The sequence below is a fragment of the Nicotiana tabacum genome, chromosome 7, assembly GCF_000715075.1.
Source record: "Nicotiana tabacum cultivar K326 chromosome 7, ASM71507v2, whole genome shotgun sequence".
Taxonomy (NCBI): Eukaryota; Viridiplantae; Streptophyta; class Magnoliopsida; order Solanales; family Solanaceae; genus Nicotiana; species Nicotiana tabacum.
The window spans coordinates 87,064,143-87,087,722 of record NC_134086.1 but is presented as its reverse complement, the minus strand read 5'-3'; the positions used below and the strand labels follow the sequence as shown (position 1 = coordinate 87,087,722).

Sequence of the window (23,580 nt, the reverse complement as noted above, 5' to 3'; positions counted from 1 at the left end):
GGTTCAGAATATTCCTTACCTCTAGAAGAAGATCTGTGTGAAAGAGAACCTCTAGTTTTAGAAGAAGGTCCAGAACTAGGCGAAGGAAGAGAAGAACCACGCAAGGATGAAGATCCTAAATTACAAAGCCTACCTCCTCTTCTGCTCCTACTGGGGGCATCAGGGAAGTTATCAACTATGAGGACCCAGGGTTTGATGAAGACATGATAGTACGAGGAAGAAACAAACAAAGATTCAAGAACTGAATATTTTGAAAACTTTATGTGATAAAGACAAAGAAGAAAACTATATTTATACTGCGAAGCAACCGTCAAAGGAAAAGGTGCATTGATGGAAAAGTCATAATGAGAACTGACGCTTCATGATTAGTGAAGCCGTGAAAAAGCCCTAAAATGTGCTGCAAAGTTGCAGATTCAGTAAAAGGGTGTCACGCGTGAAGAGCATTAAATGGAAGTAACAAATGAAGCGTTGATTCTACTATAGCATTAATGGTGACAAAAATTCTCATTTTAATGAATTCCACTTCCCAAATATTTAATTGATGAATAAATGACAAGTGGGGGGACTATCTGTATTGGGAATAATTGAGTTTACATATTAAAGTGATTGGAAGATGTCGTGTCATGACACGTAGTCTGGTCAAAGAGTTATGATTCGCAAAGAGGCACGAGTTGCAACAGATACGAGCAGAAACATAAGAGGAGGCACGAGCGGATACTCAAGAGATTCAACGCCCGTACCTATTTAAGTCTAAGAATCAAAGAGAATGAATCTGACAGCACAAAAGAGTACAGATACAGTATTTAATGAGCATTAAATACTAAAAACGTTAGAGAATATGTATTAAAATACAATGATTATGTAACGTAGCATTTAATGTCTTTAATTGTCTATAATGGCCTTATTATGACAAAGGCAAAATGCATATTTCCAAGATAGCTATAAAAGGGAAAGAATGGGTTAATTGTAAAAGAAAAAGAGTATCTGAATATATTGGTTTATTTTATCTTCTTCTAATTATCTTATTGCTAGCCAAATTACTTTCTCTTATACATTTCTTGATTATCAGTAACCCGGGTTCTTCTAAATTAAAATTTTGACCGAAATTCCACTTTTTGGTTAAACACAACTTAGTTGTTGATGAACTGCGAGAGTAGTATGTGAAGGATTTTGGCTGTAAGCCAGAAATGTATTGGGGATGTGGGTTGGATACAGTTTTTACTAAGTGCTAGTAGAAAATAGTGACTTTATATACATAAAGGATGAGGATTAAAAGTTCTTTTTCAAAAATTATTCTACTGAAGTGATAAAAGTGGGAAGTTTCAAGAATGTCAAAGAAATGTTGACAAGACATTTGTTGCTCAATGATGTCAGAGTCCCTTGAGGTTATTTCGAGATTTAAATTTTATGGATTTATCAGTTAGTTATACTAGTATTATTTTTATATTTTTTTATTCTTCAATTTTTATTATTACCTCTCAATAAACTGTCCTTTATTTGTTTTCTCATCATTGTGAATTTTAGAGTAACTTTTATATTTATCTGCATTTAAATGTATAGATGGTGAATGTTGAGTAACTTTATACTTATATTTATATATTCTTTGTAGAGACGATGTGAGATAAGCAAGGCCAATCGAACAAAGCTGAAATCTAATCATTTCATGGGGTTAAGAGCTTTTGTAGTTGCTCATGCTGTACTATTTTTATTTTTTGTAACTTTTTCAATACCTTTGCTTGTGAAAGCTTATGAAATTAAAAGTCACATACACTTTTATATCCCGTTTAAGGGAACATGAGTTTTTTTTCAACTTTTCATTAAGCATAAGACTATATCTCTACTAACTTACATCAAATTTCTATTAAATCATAAAACTAGTTTCCAGTTTTCCATCATACAATAGATAGCTGCATAATATAAAGAACCATGATCCTATTAGACAATACATTCATTACCTTTTGGTGAACTTGTAATCTAATCATGTTAATGTGGTTGAGGTTCAATCACCCTCCACATTCATTACTAAGATGATATTTTAGTAATATTTCATATTATTTTCATATTGTGTAGGGTGAATGAACATGGAGGAGTAGAGCCAAATAGGATTGAGTTCTACAAAAGCACTCATTACTCGAGTGAAAAAGGATGGTCATCTCCAGAGGCTGAGACTAACTACGTAAGTAATATTTTAGTACAATGTCAAATGTATTCAATCTATCTTATAATTAATTTAACTGATGTAATATTTTTATGTAGAACAAAATGAGAGATTTGAGAGCTCGGTCTGTTCCTGAAGAGAATCCAATGACTATTGATGAAATTGTTGATAATGTACTTGGTACAAGGTCAGGATATATTAACGGCCTTGGCTATGGTCCAAAGCCTAATACAACTACAACAACAAAAAGAAGGACAGCAGAATTAGAGGATGCTCTTAGGAGGGCAAAAGAGGATGCTGCTATTGCCCAACATGGTTTACAAGAACGTTTGAATGTAGCTGAAACTGAGGTAGCAAATCAGCAGATACAGATACAAACATTAACTTCTGAGTTGGGTACTCTAAGGGCACGCCAAGAGGAAATATTAAACGAAATGAAGCGTCAATTTATTGGCTCATCACCATCAAGGTTAGAAGTACTACATCTTTAAATGATAAATTCAATTATAATTCTTTTAGCATCTAAGTTCGAATATTTTTTTAATGATACAGCGAAGATTGAGCTCCACCAGATTATCAACTTTGGGTATACTAAACTTTACACTATTTAATTTTTTTCTCATTTTTATTTATTTGTATCACAATTCAATTATTTGTTTCACCAATTAAACTCTACGTCTAACAAGAAGTTGTAGTTTATACCAATTATATTTTATTTATACCATGATACCATAAAGCATTAACTTAAATCTTAATATTTTCTCTATCTTTTATACAGGTATATGAGGTAACTATTGGTCAAGACTAATTGCAAGTGAAGTGTCACTGCATTCCTCCACTTCTCAGTCCTAGTTTAGGAGTAATATTTCTTAGTTAGACTTTTATGTTGGACATATTTACTTTAATTATGTTTCTTTTAATTTAAGGAGCTTTTATTTCAATATAATTTTAATATTAGTTTTATGATCAATGGTGAATATTTTTGTTACCTTTGATTGTTTTTATTTTTCTGTTATTACCTCGATTGTTTTATTATGTTATTTCAAATTCGTATAACGTCAACCTAAAACAAATACGAATATAAACGTCATCAAACATTTGTTATTAGTGACAAAAAAGTTCACTTTGTATAGTTTTTAGGAATATCACATTTTCGTCACGAAACAAATTAAGTTCGTCATAAATTCACTATATTTAGTGAAAAATAATTTATGTCCCAAAATGATCTTTTTATTGACTACAAATCAACTTTATATTTATTGACAATTGTAATTGTCACTAATTATGATAACTTATAGTGACAACTTTGTTTTGTCAATAAAAATATTTTTTTAGTGACGAGATGATAGTTTTAACTACAAAATTATAGTTGTCAATAATTATATAATTAGGAACGAAATACATTTTTGTAGATAAATGTAACGACCCGACCGGTGGTTTTGAGTTTTTGCACTTTGCTCGCTAGTTCTCGGGCATGACTATGATGTATTATGACTTATTTTAATCGTTGGTTTTGGTTTTCAAGGTAATCGGAATGAAATTGGAAGAACAGTTCCCAGTTTAAATCTTAAAATTTGAAAGGTTTGACCAAGATTTGACTTGATTGTATATGATCTAGGATCGGGACTTTTATGATTTAGTTAGCTCCGTTAGGTGATTTGGGACTTAGAAGCGTGATCGGAATGCATTTTGGAAGTCCGTGGAAGGTTTAGGCTTGAATTGGCGAAATTGAGATTTCGGCGTTTTTCAGTCGATAGGTGAGATTTTGATATAGAGGTCGGAATGAAATTCTGACAGTTGCAGTAGCTTCATTGTGTCATTTGGGATATGTGTGTAAAATTTTAGGTCATTCGGACGTGGTTTGGTTGAGTTTTTGATCGAAAGCGTATTCGGAAGTTTTTGGAAAACTTAGGCTTGAATTCGATGAGTTTTGGGTAATTTGATGTTGTTTGAGGTGTTTTGATGATTGGAACAAGTTTAAATGAGGTTTTAGGATGTGCTGGTGACTTTGGTAGAGGTCCCGGGGGCCTCGGGTGAGTTTCGTGTGGTCAATCGGACCATTTTTGGTGTTGAGAAATTGCAGAAAAATTAGTTCAGCAGTTGCAGGTATTTTAACCTTCACGTTCGCGAAGGGCTGGGTCCTGGAAGCTACACGTTCGCGAGGGTCTAGGCCGCATTCGCGAAGGGTGCATCAGGCTATTCATTGCGTTCGCGTTATGGTTTATGCGATCGCGTATAAGGGATTTGGTCCCAGGGGAATTTCTCATCGCGTTCACGGAGGTATATGAGGGAAGGCATCGCATTCGCGACTTGTGTGTCGTGTTCGCATTGAGTAAAAAGTGGTCAACGCGAATTTGTGCATCGCGATCGCGAGGTGTTGACTGCGATCGCGAAGAAGGAAGGGTCAATGTTGGGCAAAATGTTTGAAGTCACTTCATCCGCGATTTTTGGGCTCATTTCCCCCATTGTTGATCATTTTGAGAGCTTTTTGAAGGAAATTAAAGAGGGATTCAAGGGTAATCGATTGGGGGTAAGATTTTGAACTTAAAACTCGTTTCTATTGTGAACTACCTAGAAAATTATGGAACTTAATCTAAAAGGGGAAGAACTAGGGCTTGGGATTTTGGACTTTTGGTTTGTTCTTTTCAAAACAGATCTACAAAGATCTTACCTGTCAATACCAAAACCCATTTCTTGGAGCCAAGTTTCTCTACCACAAAACTGGTTACTACAAGATGCCACTCAAGCTGAAAAACCAGAAAATACTACGGTCTCTCAGATCCAACAATATTCTAGCAGATCTGTAACCATTTCCTTCCAAAGATCCCTTAGCCAAAGAGTCTCTATTTCGTCCTCTTTGACACAGTCTGAGATTCAGCCTGGAAGACATTCAATATCTTCTCTTCCTTCTCGGATCGAAACTGTTAATTTTGATTCTAGGATCCCACAAACCAAATATTTTGTAAAGACAACCCCTCCAACAGAAGTTAATTATGAACAACCTCAATCTCCCACTTACTCAACTTTAGGTGTTGAATTAGGTGTTTTGGAAAAAGATTTCCAAATTGATAAAGAAAAACTTTGAGCAAATTTTTATTCACCAGAAAATATTTTCAAAAGAACTTGGTTTTTTGAGAATTTTCAAGGAGATAATAGAAAAAATCTTCGAAGTATCAAAACAAAATAATTATACGAACAAATATTTACAATCCCTTGGTGAATATTTAGTTATAAAATCAACTTCACCATCTACTAATTCTAAGCCAGTAGATACCTCCACTTCTTCAATCGCTACGAAACTTCGGATCCACCAAGCTAAAGACTATCCTCAGTTCTCTGACCTTCAAAGAACTTCTTGTATGCAGTTGAGATTTGCACCTGTATCAAATAAGGCAATGATATCCAAGGTAAAAGACTTATTGACAATTAGGATGACTCTCATGTGCTATTTTCTTATGGGAATTCGGGAGAGGTGGTTACAAAAAACTTCGTGTTCAACTGGTTTAACTTCAGTTAGTTTGAACTCTTCAGGCTTGGTAGAGAGCTGTTGGAGAATATATATATATATGTTATCGACAATACATATTTTGTCAGCTATTATTTTTAGAAATTGGTAAAAATATATATTTTTCTATTTTAATTGTGTTATTATTTATTAGACTGAAACTAAATAATTAAAAAATATGGAACAAGAAAATACTACTGAAGTTGTGTTTCCCGATCATTATGATTTTTATATGAGTTAGTGAAAGTTTTATGATTTTTGTGTAAGAAAATATAAAAATATATGACTTTAGTGAAAAGAAAAAACATATTTATACGACCACTTCTGAAATTTACCCTAAACCTAAACCGAGAAATTTTGCATGAAATATTTTCATGTAAATGACGAGAAAGAAGAAGAAAGGAGGCCATTTCAGATTGCTATGTACAACTACAAAAAAAAAAAAAAAAAAAAAAAAAAAAAGGACTAGAGACAGAAAATTCAGAAATAACATGAAGAAACAGGACAAGTAAAACAAAATACGTACAAAAGCAAAAATGAAAAGAAAAAAACACAAAATATATGGAATATTTATAGTCAGTCCATCGCTTCATCTTTGTGATTTACATCCTCCAGACTAGTCCAAATTAAGCTCATTTTATCCTGTCAAAAGAACAAACATAACACGAAATTTTAGCAAACAGTTTAGTAATAAGTAAAAATCAATTCAATTACAACTCATTAAAAGTTAAATGCTTTAATTTCTTATCTAGTTCCAAGTAGAAGACAAAAGAAAAAGATGATTCACCTTTGTCTTGTTACGTGGTCAAGCTAGTTATTTGAACATACTCGTCATATATATGTATATATATATATATATATATATATATATATATATATATATATATATATATATATATATATATAAGTATATATATTCTTAAATCCTTCAGTAAAAGTTACTACTAATTTTTAAGTGACTTGATAGCTAGTGTAAAACTTATTTACGCCGTCAGCTCGTAGATAAAAGTAGAGCCAAATTAAACCAGGTGATATACTACGTACGTACCGGGACACTTGACGTTTGGAGAGAAAGTGAAGGGCAAAGTGACTCCACATCTGCGAGGGAGTGCTTTAACTGTAGCATCTGTAGCTCTGAGATTTTTGATTGCTGACTGAACACATCTGCAAACAGCTTGCCTGTTCTTAGCGGCCATCTTTGAAAGAGTTGAAATTCCAGCACAACAAGCAGCTGGAGGCATCCCAGTTACTCCACTCCCTCCCCTAAAGAACACCACGCAAGGTCTAACTGCACCTACTACGTTGCTGCACTGAATTCTTGTTTCACCATTTGAAGTAATTGGGAAAAGCAAGAACATCAGAATTGTTACCAAAAGAAAAGTATATGTAGGCTTCATGGTGAAGTACATGTAATAATTTTAAGGATTGATATTTTGAGTTTTCTTTTTGTTTTTAAATGGATTATATGTTTTATTTATAGAAGTTTCGAGGGGACATGAAGACAAATTGAAGTTCTTGATTGATAACGATCAAATAAATAGGCTAAGGCAAATGGAGAAGATGAGGATGAAATGCACCCTTGGGTTCATTAGTTAATGAAGTTGGTGAAAATTATACCCCTCCCAATTTATATGGCAGAGCTTGAATTTTGCGAATCAAACTTTTTTATTTTGACCATGAATTTGGACATAGAATCTTTACAAAATTTATATATTTGGAAACTACGTTAAAAAGTAATATAAGTCACAATAATTAACAATTCAAAATATTTAAAAGACATGAAAAAATTATGGTCAAAGAAAAATTTGTTTGACTCTCGAAATTTTAACTCCGTGAGAGATAAGAAATAAAAAATAAAATAACTAGGTGATGGCAAGCAAAGCAAGACAATCATATATGATGGGAGGAGCGAGGTGGCAGAGATTTCATGAAAGAGTAGAGATACGCGCAAGTTGATGATTTGAATACTACTGCTATTACAAATATCATGAAAAGCATTGCTAGCAACATACGTATGATTTTCCCATGCAGGTGCGGAAGGTGCTATGTTGAGCTTGTTGGCGATCGAGTTTGCCAAAAAATTTATGCGGCTCATAGTTATCTGTGTCCCCAAATGCACACAAAGATATTGGATGAGCCAAGGAAATGTTTTAGCTTTAGCTTGGATCATGTCATACATTTGGCAAATTCCCCTTTGACTACTTTTGACCTGGAAGAATATATATATATAACGGTTGATTGACATGAACCCGGAACTACATTGAATAGTCTCAAGTAGGAAAACATAAAATTTGAAACTTTTTTACAAATGATAATTGCAGAAATATATATGGATATTAATATACTCCCTCCGTTTCAAATTAGATGAAATACTTTCTTTTTTAGTCTGTTCCAAAATAAATTAAATGACACATTTCTAAATTTAGAAATAATTCAACTTTAAACTCTTCATTTTGCCCATTTTACCCTTAATGAGAAACTTTTATAACCACACAAATGTCATGGCACAACAAAATATTTACCCCTTAAATTTTTAAGATCATAAGTTTCAAACTATCTCATCTAAATTAAAACCGAGGGAGTAATATAATTAATAAATCTTGTGGCCTTTATTTTGTGGCCTAAGCAATTGTACTTTTCTGCCTTGAGATTGAGCAGGTCTAGGGAATTACACGTAGGTAAATTACCAGCTATGTCCATTTATAAGTAGTTCATTACAAAAATTGATCAATTCATATAACATTATTAATATTAGCCAAATATTATTAATATTAGTCAATTAGCTATTTGTAGCAAAAACGGTCAAATGTTTGCTTTCATTTGAGTGGGTGTTATTAGAATAGATTGGATACATCTTAAGGAGCTTGAATCTCAGTTTTTGGATGATTTGATGAAGTTTTGAGATAGTTTGAATTGAAAATTTGAAGTAAAAACTGAACGTGATAAAAAACGATATGTGTATCACTGTGTATCATTTGTGTATCACATATGTATCACATTTGTATCAATTGTGTATTACATATATATCCACGTATACCTGTGTGTGAGATACATGCGTGATACATGTTTAATACATGTGTCGCGGAAGAATTTTTTTGAACTCGATTTAATTACAAATTTTGATACAAAACCAGTCCAAATCACCTCCAATCTTACTCACATTTTGTATGTTGACTCATCTAAATATTTTCAATGAATTTCAACTATACCCATTGAAAAAGTTGCTTTTTTGCTTAGATTTTTGGAATATTATATATTTTTTTATATTTTATCACCTTATTTGCTACCTCGTTCATGAAATTTCCTTTCCGTCTTGCATCTAATGTTGCTAATCAAATATGGAAGGAGATTTTTATATGTGATTCTTTGAGAGAAAGAACCTTATTTATTTGGTTTTTCAATTTTTATATGTGCTTGACTAGTTTTGGTAAGTCTATGACTAATGACTAGAGGTTGGTAAGTTGAGATGTCACAACACAAAATCATTGGTCGTGATGGCACCTAACTCAACCCGCTAGGTAAGCCAACTAATAGATAATACAACTCAACTGAGATTATAAGAAAATAGAGAACAAATAACTGAACATTTACAAATTTACCCAAGACCTGGTAGTACGACTCATGAGCTTCTAAGACTTGGAATTTACAAAGCTGGTACGAATAAATACACGTTTTATTTGAAATATATATAAACAGAATAGCAAAATCTAAGCTATCAAGGACAAGAGGCAGCTATATCCGGAATACATGAACATCTTCAGAATTAGCACCCGACATCACCAGCAACTCTACTCCAGAAATTTGTACACATCGTACCGAAGGATAGTATCGGTACAACCGACCACATGTACTGGTAAGTATTTTGTCTAACTTCGTCGACGTAGTGACGAGGCTTTTTAGTTAAAAGACACTTATTGATAAAATCTGCATTACGAATCAGCAATAGAACTATACCATAATATAATAGAGGAGAATACATGAAAACGGTTACGCAAAATAATAACCGAGTGTTAACAGAGATCACAATTTGGCATTCTCAAATACCTTAACCAATCCTTTCCTTAGAATGAAACCAATAAACTATAATAGTCAATTCTTAACTTTTATAGCATGAGGGATGTACCCAGATATTAAGTCAATTGCACGGCAACACCCTTTGTGCTTTTATCTCATCCTCACCCAATATACGTATAACAAAACCAACCAGATAACAGAAATAACAATAACATGAATTACAAGATAGAAAATACGCAAGTTGCAGTAATGAACAAAGATAACCATATGGGCAACAGTTGAAGACTAAGTTGAAAGCATGTGAATGATGACAGAAATTGGAAACAAGGAATATCAGCTTCAACTAACTAGCATGATAAAGGCCTAAATACAGGTATAACAAATAAGAAGAAAATACATGATTTTTTACTAGTCAACAAGTAGAGACATGAATGACTAACATAGAAAAAGGGCTTGTACTAAAATGCAACAGAATAAATACGGCGTGAGTGTAATTATAAAAGCAAAGAAATAGGCATGATATTTGCAAGTTAAACAAACAGAAGATATGAGCGACATAACAACAATTAATATAGAGATAAATGACAGAACAATAACAACTAGTCATATCAGATATGAGATTGCGACAATAACAGCTTAAGGTAAAGACATGTACATATACACGGAAAAACAGATATCACAACATAATGCATGTCCCTCATCCTTACCTGCACGGAAACACCCATCGTGCCATGACCTCACGATGATATAACAGTATAAATAAAATGGCACGGCATCACTCTTTGTTCTTTACACTCTCATAACATGGCACGACATCACCCTCCATGCTTTACACTCTCCCTCACATGATAATGTACAAACAATGGCACGACATCACCCTTCATGCTTTACACTCTTCCTTACCAAGCATATGTATATCAATGACAACAAGGCAGGAAGCATAAATAACATCAATGAGAGTATTTTAATAGATATTCCAAACAAATCTCAATCACAACTTTCCAAGTCAACAATGATTTAACAACCCTCAATAACCGTACTATTCAAATACTTCCACAAATCTCACAAATAATTGACAACACAAGTATAGAGTCTAGTATCTCAAGAATATCGGCCATAGTAACGTAGTAATGATTTCACATAGAAATGACCGAATCAGACACATCAATGTATTCTCAGAATTTCCGCCAAGTTTGATCAAGTTATGATAAGCTAAGTCTTGATTTCTATCATTTGATATTGTGTTCTTAGTATCTAAGAGTCAAGTGAGGCATGAAGCAGGAAGGTCATGAAATTCTACAAATACAAATGTAACATAATCCAGCCCCCGAGCATGATTAACTCTGGCACATATATATACACCCGTCACCTCATATATGTATCATCCCCACATGTAGCAAACAATGACAAATAGGAGGAAAAATTCCCGCAACAAAGTTAGGCAAAACACTTACCTCAATTCGGCTAACTCAACACTCAATTTAGCCTTTTTCCTTTACAAATTCGCCTCTGCCCGGCTCAATCTAGCCAACGACGACTTGAATACATCACACAATGCAAGAGAAAATAATTTCAATTAATAATGCTGTGATTTTTATTAGATTTCTAAAAGTCAACAAAAGTCGAACTTCGGGCCTGCCTCGATCAAAATCAGGTCTAATGGTAGGTCTTGACTACCCATAACCTCACGAGTCCAAATACATACATATATATATATATATATATATATATATATATTACTTCTTTTTTTCAAATCCGAGTACTATTCGACTCTCAAATCCTAAATTTTTATTTTTCAAAACTTTGACAAAATCTCAAAAAAAATTCCATAGATTCCTCATGAATTTGATGTTAAATCTTATATAAAATCATGAAATATAGTTGGAAATTGATTAGAAGCACTTACTCAATGATTTGGTATGAAAATCCCTTTCACAAAATCGCCTCTCATTGAAGTTAGGGATCAAAATATATGAAAATGAAGCTAAGTCTCGAAATTCTCAGCACTTAACACGTTGCAGATGTCGCATTTGCGATAGGGGGTTCGCAAATGCGAACAATGTATCGCAAATGCAGACTGGAGGGCCTCCTGCTTAGGTCGCAATTGCGACCATATGTCACACCTCCTTTTTCCCTACACCCCGTAGAGGGTATAAGGGAGTTTTTTCCAATTTAAGTGACAATCGAAACGGGATTATTTATTTATTAAAAATCAGAGTCGCCACTTGGGATAATTTATGGTGTCCCAAGTCACCGATTTAAAATCCCGAATCGAGGAAGTTGACTCTTATTTATGGTCCGCGAACACAGAAATCCGGGTAAGGAATTTTGTTAACCCGGGAGAAGGTGTTAGGCACTCCCGAATTCCGTGGTTTTAGCACGGTCGCTTTGATCATACTTGGCTTATAAAAATTATATAATTACTGATTTTAGAACCTATGTGCCTTTACCGCTTACCGCTTTTAAACTAAGAAAAATTATCTTGAAATAGGTCACGCGTATGTGTACCCATTTGTTTGGCGCGTCAAGAATTATGTCACGTGTGCGTGTACACACAATTCACATCGCTTAATTAATTATTAAGAAAAATTTAGCCAAAGTTGCGCGAACGCATACTTTGAATTAGTTTTTAGAATCGTAATTATGTTACGCGAACGTATACACAATCACGGGGAGAGATTAGTATCAGTACACAAATAGTACAAAAGAACCCGTTTTTACTATCAACATATTTTCACTTTTCGTAATAGGTCATCTACAATATTTTAGTATTTTACAAGTCATCGGTTGCATTTTCTATAAAAGCTACTTGGAACTTATGTCATAGCAACCGAAAAGCTTTTCCAGATTCACGACAAATTAAGAGTAATCCTTTTGAACTCCCAAATCTTCTTCTATCATACCAATTAGTGGGATTCAACAGCCTTAAAAAAAATAGCACAAATAGGTACAATACTACAATAATCTAAGTAATGAGCAAATTCCAAAAAACAATTGCACAAAGGAACAGAGAAAGCACCTAAACAACAATAACAAATTAGTCAATGTTTAAACTAAATTGCACTAATGCATGATTCCCAGCCACAATCCGAATATAATTTATTAGTATACGTTAATTGCACCTTCTCCATTTTTGAGGGCAATGGTGTGCCGCTCGAGAAGGAATTGGTCCAGTAGAACAAATTCTTCAAACGGAAAATGACACCCAAAAATAAATAAAGCATAGGAGATAGTGAGAAGCAAAAATTCAGTCATTAAAACTTTGTGACACTAATTAATAGTTAAGGAAATAACCACATTTACAAATTGCTTCAATGCACTCGTTTCTGCCAGAAATTGAATGAGGAAAAGAAAAGGAATCTGACCGTGAAATGCAACAGTAGCAGGAGCTCGGACCGCGAAACCCGTCGGCAACCTCGAACTCGAACTCGCGCTTTACGATTTGAACACCCAAATTCCTAAATTCAAATTATTCGGAACGAAGTTAGGCCAAAGTCGTTCTCCTCTGCTGTCTCCCACAATTTTCGTTTGTGCTTGCGTGTGTGGAGTGACTTTCTTAATTCTGGAGAGGAAAGGACGATGAAGATCTGAAATGGGAGGGGGTTCTTTTTTGATAAAATTGGCAGATGGTGTTTTTAGAGCCCCCTTCAATTTAGGGATTAGGTACTATTATATAGGCATAGGGATTAAGTTAAAGGGTATGAGCCTAGAAATTATGGGCTAGGGAGTTGTGGGTTAGGTCCAACATTAGGCCTAAAAATGGGTTGCTCGAGCCCAATTTTTTATTCTTTTCGCGAACGAGCCTAAAAATACGACCTTATTTACTAATTAATCTTATTTAAGTAAAATAACCATTAAAATAAGACTAACCGTTAAAACAAACCTATTTTTTTTATTTTCAAAATATCATACTAAAAGATAAAAAATGAAAAAATCATTGTAAAATTAAGATAATATTCCTGGAACTATTTTTGTATTTTTGAATTTAGTAGACAAATTAAAAGTAACTAGATAAAAATATTAACTAGCTAAATAAGAGAAGATATTTTTGTAATTTCCATTTTTTGTGATAAAATAAAGCAAAAGGAGTCAAAATTAGTTGAAATAACTATATTAGTCCTAAACTAAATATTTACACGCTAAAATATATAAAATCTTGGGGAGGGTCGAAAATCACATGTCTACAGCTGCCCCTCTTTGACTGGAAAGACGAAGTATTTTCAGACAAAGAACGACTAGACAGGTTTTTTGACCCGACCTTTATTTGGAAAGACTACAACTAGGAGGAAAGGGAATGTGGCCGAGTATCTGAGCTGCCTACATATCCTTGGCTATAAAGGAATCAGGCAACGTGTAGTTTAGAGGTGAATGAGGTGATGGAGTATACTGAGGTGGAGAGCCGATCGAGGTTCCGTCCGAGGCTCCGGTCCGTGGTCCCGTTATTATATCAAAAATCAAAAATGAAAAAGACTAACTAAGCCTATCAGCTACGAGTTACAAGATTCCTATCTATGAGTCTTCTGAAGCTTGATTTTGAGTCTTGGTTGGTTCTCATACGGACTCTGATCTAAATCTTGATGCTTGTTAGCCGCAGGTGTTGGTTCGATCTTCTTCAGCTTTTCAAACCAAGATGGGCCATGCAGAGCTTGTGACCTTAGCCCTGTCTTGAGCAGCTCGCATCTTTCATTAACTTCTGCATTAGGATTCACTTCTTGTCTTTCTTTTTGTTTTTTTGTTTTTATTCTGGATTGTGACTAACTTGTGTTGATCATCTTGGACTGATGACTCGCATTCTTGACGCGAGCTTCTTTTGTTGTTGACCTGAATTGCATTCTGAATTGAATTCTCTTATTTTCCAGGCAGACGCCTGATTGCTGAACTTGAACCATCTTCTCTTGTTACTTGACACTATTTCCCTTGCACCTTGAACCATTTTCCCTAGAAACTTGAACTGTCTTCCTTCGAAACTGTTTTCCCTTGAAACTCGAGTTGTCTTCCTTCGAAACTGCTTTCCCTTGAAACTTGAGTTGTCTTACCTTGTTCTCCAGGTGGGCTCCTGATTACAACAAAGCAAACAAAACAAAAGAAATATTTTCTGCCTCCGCTTGCACTAGGAAGATTTGTGAGTTGTTAGCAAAATTGTAAACCACTTGTACTATTGATGCAATGATAAGAGTAAACTAAAGCATAGACTAGGAAAACTATAAACCAAGCTTGACTAAAGTAAAGACTGACCCTATTCTCTAGGCGGGGCCCCCTGATTTCAAGAAAATCAAACATTGATAACTTAAGAAAACTAAAAATTGACCTATTTTTTTTAAATCCAGACTTCCTTTTCTTTTTTTTTTTCAAAATATCCTATGAGAAAATTCGTCAGACTAGGTTTTCTATCTTAGGAGAAAGATTCATCAGACTAAGACGTTAATCCTAGGAGAAAATTCATCAGACTAGGCCTTTTTTCTCTTTTTTTTTGGTATCTTAGGAGAAAGATTCATTCGACTAAGACGTTTATCCTAGGAGAAAATTCATCAGACTAGGTTTTCTATCTTAGGAGAAAGATTCATCAGACTAAGATTTCTATCCTAGGAGAAAGTTTATCAGACTAGATCTTCTATCTTAGGAGAAAAATTCGTCAGACTAAGATTTTGATCCTAGGAGAAAGTTCATCAGACTATGTCACTTTTTTTGGTATCTTAGGAGAAAGATTCATCAGACTAAGTTTTCTATCTTAGGAGAAAAATTCATCAGACTAAGATTTCGATCCTAGGAGAAAAGTTCATCAGACTAGGTCTCTTTTTCGGTATCTTAGGAGAAAGATTCATCAGACTAAGATTTTGATCCTAGAAAAAATTTCATCAGACTAGGTTTTCTATCTTAGGAGAAAAATTCATCAGACTAAGATTTTATTGGGAGGAAAATCCATCAGACTAGGACTTTTATCCTAGGAGGCAAAAACGTGAAGATCAATGGCAAGATTTTATGCACAATAGCAAGACAAATAAAGGCAAAGATTTGAGAAACTTCCCTTTGCCGGCTCTTCTCGTCTTCTTCTTTTTTTTTTTTTTGTTGTTTTGTTTTTTTTCTTTTGTTTTTTTCCTTTTTTTTGAATCACTTTCCTTGCACTGCTTTGTTCCTGTTTCATACAAGGAAAACTTTGTCAGTTTTTAAAAGGTGGTGGTCGGTTTGTGGCCTTGAGTCTTGAGCAGCTTGGCTTTTGCTCGATCAACTTGAGTCAGCTTCAAGAGACTTTTGCTCTGCAGCAAACCTAATTGTTTCACACCCGGTACCATTGTATTTCTGGCTCAATCAGCATTATCCCAACTGGAGATCTTTTCTTAGATGATCTTTTCTGATATCTTGAATGACTTCTTGCTTTTGAGCAATTTGTCTGTCAGAGAGAATCACCAGTTATCTTTGCTTGTGCCAAGTAAGATGACAAGAGTCTTGGAGGGGGGAACTTTTGCATGAATCCTCAAGGCATGTTAACTGTAACAACTGAGTGTGCTGGCTAAATTTACTTTATGCAACTGAAAAACTGGTAGCAGATTTTGAAATCTTTTCCTGCTTATTTTGACAAGGACTGACTCAGAGTGAAGGACAGAATGGTGCAAAGAAACAAGTATTAACAAGAAATGCCCCTGTCGGAAGGACAGAAGGAAGAGTTCTTTTTTCTTTTTTTCTTTTTTTTTCCTTTTTTTTCAATAACTAGCCTTAATGATCATGACATGCATTTTGGACTTAACGGCCAATCTATCAAACTAATCCAATCTTCCCTTTCACCATTCTTATGACCTTTGAAGTCGGACTTGTTTATGCCAATTCTTCGCATCAGCTTTATGACTCGCTTTTCGACTAGTGGTGCCCTGAGGAGTTTTCACCAACAAGTCTCTCTCATTTATTCATCTCTTCTTACCATCGCCTTACAATGCCCGTAAGGGTTTTCACTAATAAGACTCTCTCATTTTTCTTTTCTTTTTCTTTCCTTTTTTGTGAGAAACTCGACGGTGTTCTACGTCATGTGACAACTGTTGCTCATTGCATGCTTCTCTTGGCATTATTGAAGGCATATCGGGAGGTCTTTATTTGAAAAGATTTTTGATAGGGTTGGAAAGAAAGGTCGGCATGAAGGCTCAAAGTAAACTCAAAATGAGGGGTTATGGAGTTACAACTCTTGGAACCGACTCTTTTACAAGTGAAATAAAATCTTTGCCCCAGTTTCAGCTATTGGGGATTTTTTCTGAATTTTTTCTTTTAAATTCTTATTTGGTTGGACCGAACTGTGAGGCTGCCTACGTATCCTTTTTTTAAGGAATCAGGTCGAACGTAGTTCAAACATCTGACATAAACTATTTTTCATCTTTCTTTCTGTTTCTCTTTTCCATTTTTCTTTTTTTTTTTTCTCTTTTCTTTTTTTTCTTTTCTTTTTTTTTTGTTTGCCCCAGCTTCTATTTTTGAGGGCATGGACCTTTGATAATTCCTTTTTTTTCTCTGAACTTTCTAAGAATTGCCCCAGTTTGTACTCTTGGGACATGAATTTTTTTTCTTTTTTTTTTGACTCTAAACTTGATTCTAAAAGAGGGTAGTCAAAGAAAAATAACACATGCTCAAAAGGGGTAGCAAAGGATATAAAGTGTTTGGGTAGCAGAAAAAGGGTCTCCCAACCTCAAGAACATCAAACATGGTATCTTTTCACGATCACAACATTGACGAACATGTCTGTCTTCTTGGTGTACCGTGGTCACAAGACATTTTTTCATCCCTTAGTGACAAACTTTCCAACAAACATCAATTGATTAAACATCCTCAAGCCCGATCTTCCCAATGATTTGAAGGTGAATTTTACTCGACCTTAATTCGAAAGTATTTCAACTCTTTATTATCCTCGAAACTGTCTTCTTCTCAGTTGTCCAATTCAAGCTTAAACAATTTTCTAAGATCTGGCCAAAAATTCTGCATGCATGTCATGTCATTAAAACTAGCGAGAAAAGAACTAAACATGGAATGACACAAACGGAAAAACTGTATTTTATTGAGTAAACAACAAGACAAACAACCTAAAATCCGAGTTACAACCCTAAATAACCCGGCTAATGAAAATAGCAAAAGAACAGAAAGACAAGACTCACACAAATGAAATGGAGAGATAGAAGGGTTTGACTCAATAAAACAAATAAAATCTGGATCACAACCCTGAAATAACCCAGATAATAGAAAAAACATCAAAACAAACTACCAAGATTCCTTCCTAGTGAGGAGGGAATGACTTTACAATTGCTATGCTTGACATTTAGCCACAAATTTGCTCATCAGGATCAGCAGAGCCTTCTCCAATTTCAAAATCATTAACTTTAATTAGCAAATTCCCGAGAGGATTCTCATACTCCATGTCACCACGCATCATCCCCACAAAGTGTGTATCATCATTTGCAGGTAAAGGATTTTGCACGATATTCTGGGTGCCACTGTCTTGGATCACAATCAGTTTTTCCAGGATCATCCTTTCTATTTCTCTTTTCAAATCCCGACAACTTTAAACATTGTGCCCCTGGGCATTGGAATTGTATTCACACCTTTTAGAAGGGTCAAAGCTTCTTGCACGTGGGTCCACATGATTTGGAGGAATAGGTGCAATCATGTCATAATGCTTTAATTTCTCAAACAAGCTTGCATAGGACTCTCTTATTGGTGTAAAATTATCTTTCAACTTTTGTTCCCCTCTATACCTCTAGCCTGGATGTGGGTTATAGGGTACCTGAAAATTTTGTGGAAGCTGGTGGAGATTTTGTGATGCTCGTGCTCGCCTTCTGGGGTGTTTTGGTGGCTGGACAACATACTGATGTGGAGCGACAGAGTATCGTGGGTTCTGAGGTGGATAGCAATGCTCAGGGGAGTCATGGAAAACTTGAGGAGGCTGCTCATACCTTCGAGATGTTCTCCTGGGACCTCTTCTCGACCCTGATTCATCATGATTTCTTCAACCTTCTCATTTGTGTCCCTAAAATTATCAGATTCAACCCGGACAACCTAAGTTGCAACTTTAAAAACTGCTTGACTTATAATTTTGCATGTCTTAAGACCATTCTCTATCATTTCTCCCCTTTTGATTGCTTCCGAGAAGGATTTGCCAACTGCGGACATCATGTTTTGAAAGTAATCTGGATCTTGCGCTTGAAGGAAGACAGTGATTAGCTCGTGTTCATCCATGGGTGGCTTAACTCGAGCTGCTTGCTCTCTCCATTTAATGGCATATTCCCTGAAACTTTCACTTGGTTTCTTCTTCAGGTTTGAAAGGGAAATGCGATCTGGGGCAATGTCGATGTTGTATTGGAACTGTTTGACAAAGGCATGTGTCATGTCATCCCAGACATACCAGTGAGACGTGTCTTGATCCATAAACCATTCGGAGGCTACTCCCGTAAGGCTTTCCTCAAAATAAGCCATCAACAATTCTTCATTTCTTCCGGCACCTCTCAGTTGATTGCAATACCTTTTCAGGTGGGCTATGGGGTCTCCATGTCCATCATACTTTTAAAATTTGGGAGTCTTGAAACCAGGCGGCAAGTGGACATCGGGGAACATGCATAGATCTTTGAAGGCAACACTCTTTTGACCTGTCAACCCTTGCATGTTTTTCAACCGTTGTTCTAAGTTTTTCACTCTTTGGGTCATTTCTTCCTGTACCATCTTTCGGGCAGGCTTCTCAACGTTTGCAGGAAGATCAAACGAGTACGAGTGGTACTCAGAGAGTGGTACTGCTCTTGTTGTGTAGCAAATTGTAACTCACAATGAGGCTGTCCTTGACCACTGGCCCATGCTTGACACATTTCGGTCATTTTCTGTTTCAGTATTCTATTTTTCTCAAACATAGTAGCCTTTTGTTGACCCTGAGTGTCTTGAGCACTTGTAACAGCTTCAATGTCAATTATCATTTTCCTTGGATCTTATGTTTCCAGCTTACCACAAACCGACCACCTCAACTTTCTTCACAATTCAAAACAAAACATGTTAGAATGGACTCAGTCGGTCCTTATTGTTATCAATATTTTTCATTTTTTTTCATTTTTCTTTTCAATGGTTGATCGAACCTAATGTGGGTTGCCTACGTATCATGTGGGAACATGAATCAGATCTTGCGTAGTTCGGGAAGATTAAATAGACTAACTCTTTTTTTTATTTCCGAAGAAAGACTTATAAAGATGAAAGAATATTTTTTGGATTTCGATTTGTTGTTTTTGTTTTTTTTTTCGAATTTCGAAAGAAAAACTTCTAAAGAAGAAAGAAATATTTTTGAATTTTTGGACTTTTATTTTGAATTTATGAAAGAAATACTTCTAAAGAAAAAAGAAAATATTTTAGAATTTCGAATTTTCTTTTCAATTTTCGAAAGGAGAATGAAAATATTTTTGGATTTTTTGATTTTTTTTTTGAAATTTTTGAAAGAAAAATATATTTTTTGTTGGATTTTTGATTTTTTTTTTTTTGAATCTTTGGGAAAAAGACTTCTAAAAATAAGGTAGAAAATATTTTGATTTTAAAAATTTTTATTTGGGATTTTCTAAAGAAAGACTTCTAAAGAAGGAATTAAAGATTTTTTTTTTTAGATTTTTGAAAATGGGGGTCGGAACCGATGAGGTTTGCCTACGTATCTCACATTCGGTGAGAATCAAACCCGCATATTTCTGCCCCTGTTTTGACGGAACAGGAAAACATGACACTTGAAAATTTTGGCTCATTTTGAAATGACCTTTTTTTTTCAGAATTTTGGCAGATTTTCAGAATTTTCTCAATACCTACCTCTCACTCTTTGATTTTCTATTTTTTTTCTTTTTTTTTTCTTTTTTGATTTTCTTTCCCTATTCTAGAAGCCGGTCAACATGCAAGCCGAAACAAACAGATGCGCAAGTAACACGTAAGATGCATCAGGATGGTCTTTTAATTTGGGTAAACCTGTCCTAGACGGACCCAATCCCTGTGTTGAGTGCCCAAAGTCAAATGCATGTGATGCAAACAAGCGTTCCTACTAGGGATCCGGCATGAGGTTGCGTTATTCTAGGTTAAAAACCTGGGTGTATTGTTCTAGACCTGGCTTACCCGAGCGGACAACTGGGGCCAAAGAGGGGGCAACGTACCGAGAGCACTAAAGTCTACCCGGCCTTGTTGCTGGCCCAGCCTCGATCTATTTGGTATAATTTCTACAGAAAAAGCGGGCCACGCGAACGTGTGCACCATTTTTAGAAGACTCAGAGGGGTGGCGTAAGAAGACATTTAAATATAGTTCAAGTAATATCAAAGCGGTAAATGACAATTAGCACATTAAGTCCATAAAATACAGTAATATCAACAATAAAGCTAAATAAAAATCGCATTAATAAGCTCGAATTCTTGAACGCTGAACCAGAAGTTCAGGGTTCTTATCCCCAGTAGAGTCGCCAGAGCTGTCATACCTCCTTTTTCCCTACACCCCGTAGAGGGTATAAGAGAGTTTTTTCCAATTTAAGTGACAATCAAAACGGGATTATTTATTTATTAAAAATCAGAGTCACCACTTGGGATAATTTATGGTGTCCCAAGTCACCGGTTTAAAATCCCGAATCGAGGAAGTTGACTCTTATTTATGGTCCGCGAACACAGAAATCCGGGTAAGGAATTTTGTTAACCCGGGAGAAGGTGTTAGGCACTCCCGAATTCTGTGACTTTAGCACGGTCGTTTTGATCATACTTAGTTTATCAAAATTATATAATTACTGATTTTAGAACCTATGTGCCTTTACCGCTTACCGCTTTTAAACTAAGAAAAATTATCTTGAAATAGGTCACGCGTACGTGTACCCATTTGTTTGGCGCGTCAAGAATCATGTCACGTGTGCGTGTACACAATTCACAGCGCTTAATTAATTATTAAGAAAAATTTAGCCGAAGTTGCACGAACGCATACTCTGAATTAGTTTTTAGAATCGTAATTATGTTACGCGAACGTATACACAATCACGGTGAGAGATTAGTATCAGTACACAAATAGTATAAAAGAACCCGTTTTCTACTATCAGCATATTTTCACTTTTCGTAATAGGTCATCTACAATATTTTAGTATTTTACAAGTCATCAGTTGCATTTTCTATAAAAGCTACTTGGAACTTATGTCATAGCAACCGAAAAACTTTTCCAGATTCACGACAAATTAAGAGTAATCCTTTTGAACTCCCAAATCTTCTTCTATCATACCAATTAGTGGGATTCAACAGCCTTAAAAAAAATAGCACAAATAAGTACAATACTACAATAATCTAAGTAATGAGCAAATTCTTCTAAAAAAATTGCACAAAGGAACAGAGAATGCACCTAAACAACAATAACAAATTAGTCAATGTTTAAACTAAATTGCACTAATGCATGATTCCTAGCCACAATCCGAATATAATATATTAGTATACGTTAATTGCACCTTCGCCATTTTTGAGGGCGATGGTGTGCCGCTCGAGAAGGAATTGGTCCAGTAGAACAAATTCTTCAAACGGAAAATGACACCCAAAAATAAATAAAGCATAGGAGATAGTGGGAAGCAAAAATTCAGTCATTAAAACTTTGTGACACTAATTAATAGTTAAAGAAATAACCACATTTACAAATTGCTTCAATGCACTCGTTTCTGCCAGAAATTGAACAAGGAAAAGAAAAGGAATCTGACCGTGAAATGCAACAGTAGCAGGAGCTCGGACCGCGAAACCCGTCGGCAACCTCGAACTCGAACTCGCGCTCTATGATTTGAACACCCAAATTCCTAAATTCAAATTATTCGAAACGAAGTTAGGCCAAAGTCGTTCTCCTCTACTGTCTCCCACAATTTTCGTTTGTGCTTGTGTGTGTGGAGTGACTTTCTTAATTCTGGAGAGGAAAGGACGATGAAGATCTGAAATGGGAGGGAGTTCTTTTTTGATAAAATGGCGGATGGTGTTTTTAGAGTCCCCTTCAATTTAGGGATTATGTACTATTATATAGGCGTAGGGATTAGGTTAAAGGGTATGGGCCTAGAAATTATGGGCTAAGGAGTTGTGGGTTAGGTCCAACATTAGGCTTAAAAATGGGTTGCTCGAGCCCAATTTTTTATTCTTTCCGCGAATGAGCCTAAAAATACGACCTTATTTACTAATTAATCTTATTTAAGTAAAATAACCATTAAAATAAGACTAACCGTTAAAACAAACCTATTTTTTTATTTTCAAAATATCATACTAAAAGATAAAAAATGAAAAAATCATTGTAAAATTAAGATAATATTCCTGGAACTATTTTTGTATTTTTGAATTTAATAGACAAATTAAAAGTAACTAGATAAAAATATTAATTAGCTAAATAAGAGAAGATAGTTTTGTAATTTTTATTTTTTGTGATAAAATAAAGCAAAATGAGTCAAAATTAGTTGAAATAACTGTATTAGGCCTAAACTAAATATTTACACGCTAAAATATATAAAATCTTGGGGAGGGTCGAAAATCACATGTCTACACCATATACTTCGCAAATGCGAAGGCAGAAATCTCGCAAATGCGGCAGGGTTCTTCGCAAATGCGATTCTTCCCTAGCAACCCAGACTTCGCAAATGCGATGGCTGCTTCACAATTGCGTCTGTCGCATTTGCGACCAATACATCGCAAATACGATGATACCAGTAGAAGCAATCAAAAATTAAGAAAAATCATTCAGAAACCAATCTGAAACTCACTCGAGCCCTCGGGGCTCCAAACTAATCATGCACCTAGGTCCAGAAACACAACACGAACTCGCTCGCGCGCTCAAATCATCAAAATAACTTCTAAAACCATGAATCGGACGCCGAAACGCATGAAGATCAAACTAAACTTCAAGAACTTCTAGAATCACAATCGAGCGTCCGAACCATATCAA

The 23,580-nt window shown here is 35.1% G+C and overlaps 1 protein-coding gene and 1 long non-coding RNA gene across 2 annotated transcripts; both read right to left on the bottom strand.

Annotated features, from left to right (window-relative positions):
- Positions 1-5,442: 5,442 nt before the first annotated feature.
- Positions 5,443-7,060, bottom strand: LOC107809345 (non-specific lipid-transfer protein 2B-like). Its single transcript, XM_075218479.1, has 3 exons — positions 6,712-7,060; positions 5,999-6,092; positions 5,443-5,536 (listed from the first exon to the last, which is right to left on the bottom strand). Exons 1-3 carry the CDS (start codon positions 7,058-7,060, stop codon positions 5,443-5,445), a joined length of 537 nt encoding a protein of 178 aa, XP_075074580.1.
- Positions 7,061-9,194: 2,134 nt separating this feature from the next.
- On the bottom strand, positions 9,195-22,626 carry LOC142182723 (uncharacterized). Its single transcript, XR_012711717.1, has 2 exons — positions 22,364-22,626; positions 9,195-14,733 (listed from the first exon to the last, which is right to left on the bottom strand). It is a non-coding gene; the product is annotated as an uncharacterized LOC142182723 (long non-coding RNA).
- Positions 22,627-23,580: the final 954 nt, after the last annotated feature.